General features: G+C 32.6%; 1 protein-coding gene across 1 annotated transcript; it reads right to left on the bottom strand.

Annotated features, from left to right (window-relative positions):
* Positions 1-234: 234 nt before the first annotated feature.
* On the bottom strand, positions 235-2,177 carry LOC120339559 (sulfotransferase 1B1-like). Its single transcript, XM_039407715.2, has 6 exons — positions 1,933-2,177; positions 1,432-1,727; positions 1,099-1,225; positions 779-891; positions 536-701; positions 235-368 (listed from the first exon to the last, which is right to left on the bottom strand). Exons 1-6 carry the CDS (start codon positions 2,012-2,014, stop codon positions 235-237), a joined length of 918 nt encoding a protein of 305 aa, XP_039263649.2. The 5' UTR covers positions 2,015-2,177.
* Between the last annotated feature and the right edge of the window lie 4,807 nt (positions 2,178-6,984).

Here is a 6,984-nt window from a genome sequence, read left to right as displayed (position 1 = left end):
TCAATATTTAATGTAGCCAATCACAAGTACTTAGAAATATAGAAATTAAAGCTCAATAGCATAAAACTCAAATTGAAAAGGCACATACGTTCTGCGTAGTCAAGCAGTAGTACAAACATGAAAGCAAAATATACAACACAGCATTGTACTTAATAAATACTATATGTATTATACGCGTGAAAATATAATGTAATTCTTTGCAAAATGTCATTCACAAACGAATATTCTGGCAAATTATTGAATTCTTTCCCCAACAGTAAAGTTTCTTGTTAATGTTGAAAAATCTTCTTTCAAATGATTCGCCAAGGCTAAATTGAATTGCATGTTTTGTTCGTCTGTGAACTTGCTTTTCCAATCACCAACTTTGCCTAAATAATAAAATGTAATCAGCAATGGGAAAGCAAAATCATTTTATCACAGAAGAACTGTGTGTGTAATGGTGGGTCGAGCACAAATACGGAAACCTAGCAATTAATTAGTTTATTACGCCTTCAAATATAAACTTAACTAACGCGACAATACTGTTTTAACCAACCTTTTCTTAGGAAATCCCCTTTGAAAATCTTGTTTTTGCTGTGATTTCTGTTTGGATCTGCTTTCATAGATGCAAATGTACATCGTTTTACCGCCATTTTCAATCCTTCCTCTGATAACTCAAGTCCAAGATGTTCACAAATTTTTTTCATTTCACTTTTTAAATCCTGATAAAGTTAAAACATCATGTTCATGTGAATTCATTTTTTCAACTTCTTGAATAAATGATTACACAAATATTTACCTTCTTCAAAGATTCAAACGTGAGCCAGAGTAACTGTGATTTATTTTCTGAAATCATTTCTTCATGCTTTCTCCACCAACCACGAACGTGATCGAACCAGGATCCCCATCTCACTGTGATGTATAAAGTTAAATTATTATATGAATCCACCACTGCTTGGATAATAATAGGATTCAGCGAAATTTATTAATAAATGAATGACCGAAGCTGCAGAGTCCAGTTGTAAATATTTTCATTCAATACGTGGTCGTCGTTGAAATAAATGATTTCAAGATGGGATTCTCCGCGATTTTTGTAACCGTATTTATATTAACACTCACCAGATCCATTTGTAAAATCATCTAGAAATTCTTGCCAGGAATTGGGTGTTGGTAAAACATCATTCATACAATGGAAGTGGTAATAAGAAACGGCGATGTCTTTTGGATTTCTAGCGATGTATATCATCTGATTGAATACAAGAAAACAATGATGATAGAACGATATTTGAAAAAAGAACTATTTTTCTAACTTGCCTAAATACACAAGTTGTTTCGTTCATTTCTTTGAAATATCTAATACCGAAATCAATTTTTCGTTACTGAAATATTTTAATGATGGTCAAATACCAATATTTCGAAGATTTCAGTATTCAGTAACAATCAACAACCTACCTTAACGTTATCATTATTGAAAGCATCTGGCATCATTTTTTCCATTCTTTTGGCCGGAAAATGAAGACTGACAATACGTCGCCTCTTTTCACTTTCATTTTCAAATATTTCGTTTCCATTGGCATCGTAGCCAATCACTTTTTTATTTTTGCCACCTGAGACTCGTCGAGACATTGGACAGACTTCACAGAAAGCATGAGCTCTCACAGCGTTGTCAAATTCAGGAGCACAGTTCGGATTCTCGAGAGCGTATTCTCGGTAAATTGCTGTCACTATTTCAGTCATCCAAGTCACACCTGAAATAAATACAATCGCTTGGTTAAATAAAGTATATTATACGGTTTGATTATTATTCAACCAGTGTGTGAAGATATTTCATAAAGTACGGTTCCATATCTGAATTGAAATTGCCCAACATATCTCAAATATTATACTTTTTTTTTTATCAAGCCATGGAGTAGCTTCAATGTTTAGAAAAGAGAAATGCGCTCATTAACGTACCTGCTTTAGGATAAGCAACAAGATAGACGTCTCCATCATTTGGTCTCAACAAGTCCATGTCGTTTTTGATAATGTTTTCCATTTTAATAGGTTTATGTGCTTAAATTTAAATAACAAATCGGATATCTGTTTACAAAAATAATTGCTATGTAACTTTCAGTTTTGGCACAGCTAAGCTTATTGTTTTAGCTTTTTATTATTTTGCTTTTTAACATCCATATTGAATATGTAAATGGAACCAAAACGTGAATAGCAATGGATTATTTTGATTTAAACTAAAACCCAAATTTCACAATTGCCGGATTTTGAAGCATTTACTTTTTAAGAAGGTTATTTCAAACTTTTTCATGCTTTCCAATGTTGTAACTACGTACCAAATCATCTGTCTGCCGTTTTCGTTTTTCACGTGGTATAAATACAGATACCGTGACTCGTCAAACTGCGTAAGATATTTGCCTCCGAGCAATATTTCACTTGCACGATCGTGTCATACTTGTAACATCCGTGGAAAGATCAGAAAACAAATTTCATAAACGGGAGAAAAATTCCTAACAAGATTGTTTTCATTTTATTTTGTTCGTATGTTAAAAAAAAAATTTTAAATTTAATTTGAAATTCAATAACAACTACTCTCTCACATCACGAAGTTACGTGTTGTTTTAAATTTTCAACGTCAAAATTACGAGATATCATAATTTGGAATCAATTAATTGGTAATCCAGGTAATATTGCATCAGAAAAGGTTTCATCGTATCACAATCTCGTTTGATGAAGATACAAAGTTATTGAGTAAATATTTTCGTCTTATACACTGTTTCCTACTCATCGACCGAACTTTATAATAAATTCATACCTTTTGGTTATAACAAAATCGAAAACATGTATATTCAATCAGAAACATTTATTCCAATGCATGTGAACAATATTGTATATATATGAAAATATGAGCTGTAAATAAAGGGAAAAATTTTCGAGTTTTCGAATTGTGCAAAACCACGCTGACTCTCTTTAGAATAGGAGTTCAATAGTGTTGTCAATGTTAATTTCGTAACCATTGTTAAACATAAGGCGATTATAGATGAACTCTGTGCACTCCAATTTTTTGCCAATCAAAAATGACAATTTTATAGAGTTACTTGCAATGAAACCTTAATAAAATACTTGAATGAAGCTGGTATTGAATTTAACTTTAATGTTCAACTCGCTCATTGAGCATGCTAAAAAACAAAATGGCAGCGACTAGTTATTTTGTTATCGCCGAGTAAATCGGAATTTCGACTGACTCTGCATGATTTTGCAAAACGTTTTTCGCTTTTGGGCTATTTGTCAATTTTGATGACGTATTTCTACGATTTGATGAGCGATTAGATGAAGTTGTGTTGATTAAATAACAAATCTCTTTTAAAGCCTTGTTCTAAGATGTGGTTTTACTCATTTCCGTACTAAATATAAGTTATCATTATCAATGTAACTTTGAAAAGTCAAAGTATTTGAAACAAAAAATCGCACATTCTTCTAATTTAAGGAAATTCTTAAGATTATAATTTTTTTTTTTTTTTTTTTTTTAATTTATAATTTTATAACAATGAAGTTTTCTTTTGTTCATATAGTGCGTTTTGGTGCAACAATGGAGGATATTTTATTCGTTTCCTAGTATACTGAATAGAAAAATAATAGTGTGATTGGCAAATTGTAAAATGGTTTTTAGATTATTTTCTATAAGTTAAATTCTTATATTTTCTGGTTTGTAAGTGAGTGTAAGTGAGTTTTTTCTTTCTTATTTCTTTCTTTCATTAGTAAGAAAAAAGTGCCTCTCGTATTTCACAATTATCCACAAAAATTTTGCTTGAACGTTCTAAACTCAATTATAGATTTTGTTTGCTGTCTTGACATCCTTCATTATGCTTTTATCTTTTTAATCATTCATGTATCGCCTCCATGCTGGAAATTACCTTACTTCACTAACTGAAACGATCGATCGAATTTAAGAAAAATTCAATTCAAATATTTCATAATTAATAGACAAGATTAAGTCGCATTGATGAAAAATCATTCAAACCCTCTTATTGTTTATGACAATATCATGTGCATAAAGTTGCGCACCAAGGTAAATATTATAATTTCTAAAACACAAAAACCTTGGAACCATTCGATCTACATGAAGTAATTTAAGAACAAGTGAATGATAAAGAGGTAAAAAAATGGAACAACGTTTTATTATATTAACAAAAATGTCGTGCATTGGTAGTGCTTTTCTAACGCTGAGCATTCTGATAATAGGCGATGAGGAGGCCAAGCATAACGCAATAAAAAGTGTTCCCTTTAATTAAAATGAGGCAGCAAAATTACGGGAGCTAGAGAAAAATTGAAAAATAGCCTTCGTATCAGCGACTTCAGCCATGATGAACAATTGTAGTCGATTGGTCAAACAGTTGCAGGGAGAAGCTACATCTTACGCAACATCAATAATCATCTCAACAACTACCACAAGAATAAAAACAACAATCGTTTTATAAGCGCACTTCGTGTACAATAACGAATGAACTAAATTCTGCACGGTTTAGTGCTCTACACAAATTAAGTATCTACAAGAAAAGTAACAAAAATATAAATCATTTTTTGTATAAATTCAAGTTTACAAAATTAAGAAAAACAGTTTACTTCCATCAGTGATGACAATAAAAATCAAATTACCAAAATGGCGGACAAGAACCCTGCGGCATGATTGGCATCTTAGCTTGTTAAGAATGACTTGACATGATTGTATCAGTGGTTAGTATGCGGTATTTGTGTCCTGTTTGGAGAAACCTGGCTACATACGGACCGCCAATTAACAAAAAATAACGGATCATTACATTTTCGAAGTTAAGTTGAGTTGAATACAAGACCCTCAATTTAGCCTGATCAGTAATATAAAAATAAATAAAAATAATAGCTATTTACCAGAATGACGGTCACGAGCTGGGTGGCATGATCGATATCTTCTTGTTAAAGAATGTCTTGAATTATAAGATCGTTTCAGTGGTTTGTATCCTGTTTATAGACACCTGGCTACGCACGGATCGCCAATTACCAATACATAACAAGTCATAACATATTGATGTTTAAATTTGTGCTTACTGGACATTTTCTATATATACGTGACGACGTCAATTCATCATTTTGTATATCCATGTGGATTTACTGGCGATAAAAAGCTTGTTAGTTTGGTATGAATACTATCCTATGAATGACCACATCCTTCGTGAATATTACTAGCTTACGTACATGTTAATTTTACCCTGAAAAAATGCGCTACGGCGAAATATATCCCGACAAACACTAATCGCGACGGCGTGGCTGAACTTCGACGTTTTTGCTGAATGGTGATATTTCAATCGACGGTTGTAACTAGTTACATCATATGCTGCGTATATTCTTATTGATCTCTAGTAAAGATGATGATTGAAGCAAATAACCGATAAAAATGTTCTATTGTTGGAGCAAATTACCTGCACCAGAACATGAGGCAATTAATCACAAACTAACTACATTTTACCTTATCACAACAGGTGTCTGATTGAAAAAAAAAATTAAGTAACTTTTCGCCATCAGTATCCTATTAACTAACGACACGAGATTACTGAACATTATTAGCCACGCCGATCCGATAAACAAATACAAATAATGAAGCGATTACTTGGAAAGATTGATTTCATGTTGAGTTCTGATCCCCGTCGAGCTTTTATAAGTATCACCCACCGAGTTTTTATGAACTTCGACCGAAAAATTGGAAACAAAATATAGATTTGTTGATTCTAACGGAATCGCTAGCCACGTGGAGTGCTAGGCAATTGGATTGTATTATTTGATACTGAACTATTGTCGCATACATAAACTGATTTTTCCAAGGTGCTATCGTTGAAAGCAAGTCCTCGGGTAGACAGGCTAGTCAAATTGAGTTGAAACGTTTTCGTTGACTTCTCATATTTTAAGTGATTATTATATTTAATAGCCAATTGCTTTGTCAGCTACGTTTGAGGAAGCACCCACTTCAACTTCATTATAAATATATTGGCGCTCCAGAAGTATGTGCACCAAGATGGCGGATAACTGAACGTCGTATGTGTACCAGATTGGGGTTAAGGCTTTAGGCCATAATTTTATTCCAATTTTCCTTATCTTAGTTCTATTATGAGTTCGGTGACTAGCCAAGTGACTCTCGTAGTATTTGTACCTAAAATTATGGCCTAACCATAACCTGGTAAACATACGACATTTCGGTGTCCGCCATCTTGGTGCACATACTTCTGGAGTACCAATATATTTCCACGTATTATTAAAATTTTCGAGTTCACTTTAGATTTTTATTCAATTTAGTAAGATTATTATTACAACAAAACTTTGAAATTGGATAAAAGTTTGGAATTCCTTGAAAATACTTTCATAGAGGAAATCTGCTAATGCTGATAATTTAATTCTAAAGTCAACTACTTTCATCAATACTAACAAAAACTTTGGTACAAACAAAGATTTTCAATCAAAGCTCCATTTTCATTGAATAACGATTCGGAAACGTTTTCTACATCTCAAATCGTCCTCAAAGAATTTGGAATTTCATTTGGAGAAAATGCCTTTTTAACAAATCACAACCGATTTATTACTTATTAATGCAGAAATTGGTCTGAGAAAGGCGATTTTTCACAATAACAAGAATACCGCCGCCAACAAAAACAACATATATATATATATATAATAAGAAAAAAAAATTACAGGTCCATTACGTGTCCAATAACCGTCATAGGACAGTTTTTGTTTGGTCAGTTTAATCAAAGTATGATTTACATGAACACAAAAGCATATTGCTTTTGCACATATAGAAATGCAATTGGTTTTTGAAAGCGCTTGGTCACTCACTGAAGCAGCATATTTTTCATATGAGATCAGAGCAAATGCGGGTTTGTGACAATAACACACGCGTTACATGAAGAGAGTGCTTCAATTAGATGGATAATTCCACGTTTTTCCCGATTTAATTTTAGCCACGTGGCTTTACGATATAGGAATGACATT

This window comes from Styela clava, chromosome 9 (genome assembly GCF_964204865.1).
Source record: "Styela clava chromosome 9, kaStyClav1.hap1.2, whole genome shotgun sequence".
NCBI classification, from domain to species: domain Eukaryota; kingdom Metazoa; phylum Chordata; class Ascidiacea; order Stolidobranchia; family Styelidae; genus Styela; species Styela clava.
This window is presented reverse-complemented; position numbering and strand designations above follow the sequence as displayed.

Bases quoted from the DNA above. Each gene is read 5' to 3' on its own strand.
- LOC120339559 (XM_039407715.2), bottom strand. From the start codon at position 2,014: ATGGAAAACATTATCAAAAACGACATGGACTTGTTGAGACCAAATGAT. The intron at 1,226-1,431 runs GTAGGTTGTTGA...GTATTCAATCAG, and splicing joins TCAATAATGATAACGTTAAG to ATGATATACATCGCTAGAAA. The intron at 702-778 runs GTAAATATTTGT...TAACTTTATCAG, and splicing joins CGTTTGAATCTTTGAAGAAG to GATTTAAAAAGTGAAATGAA.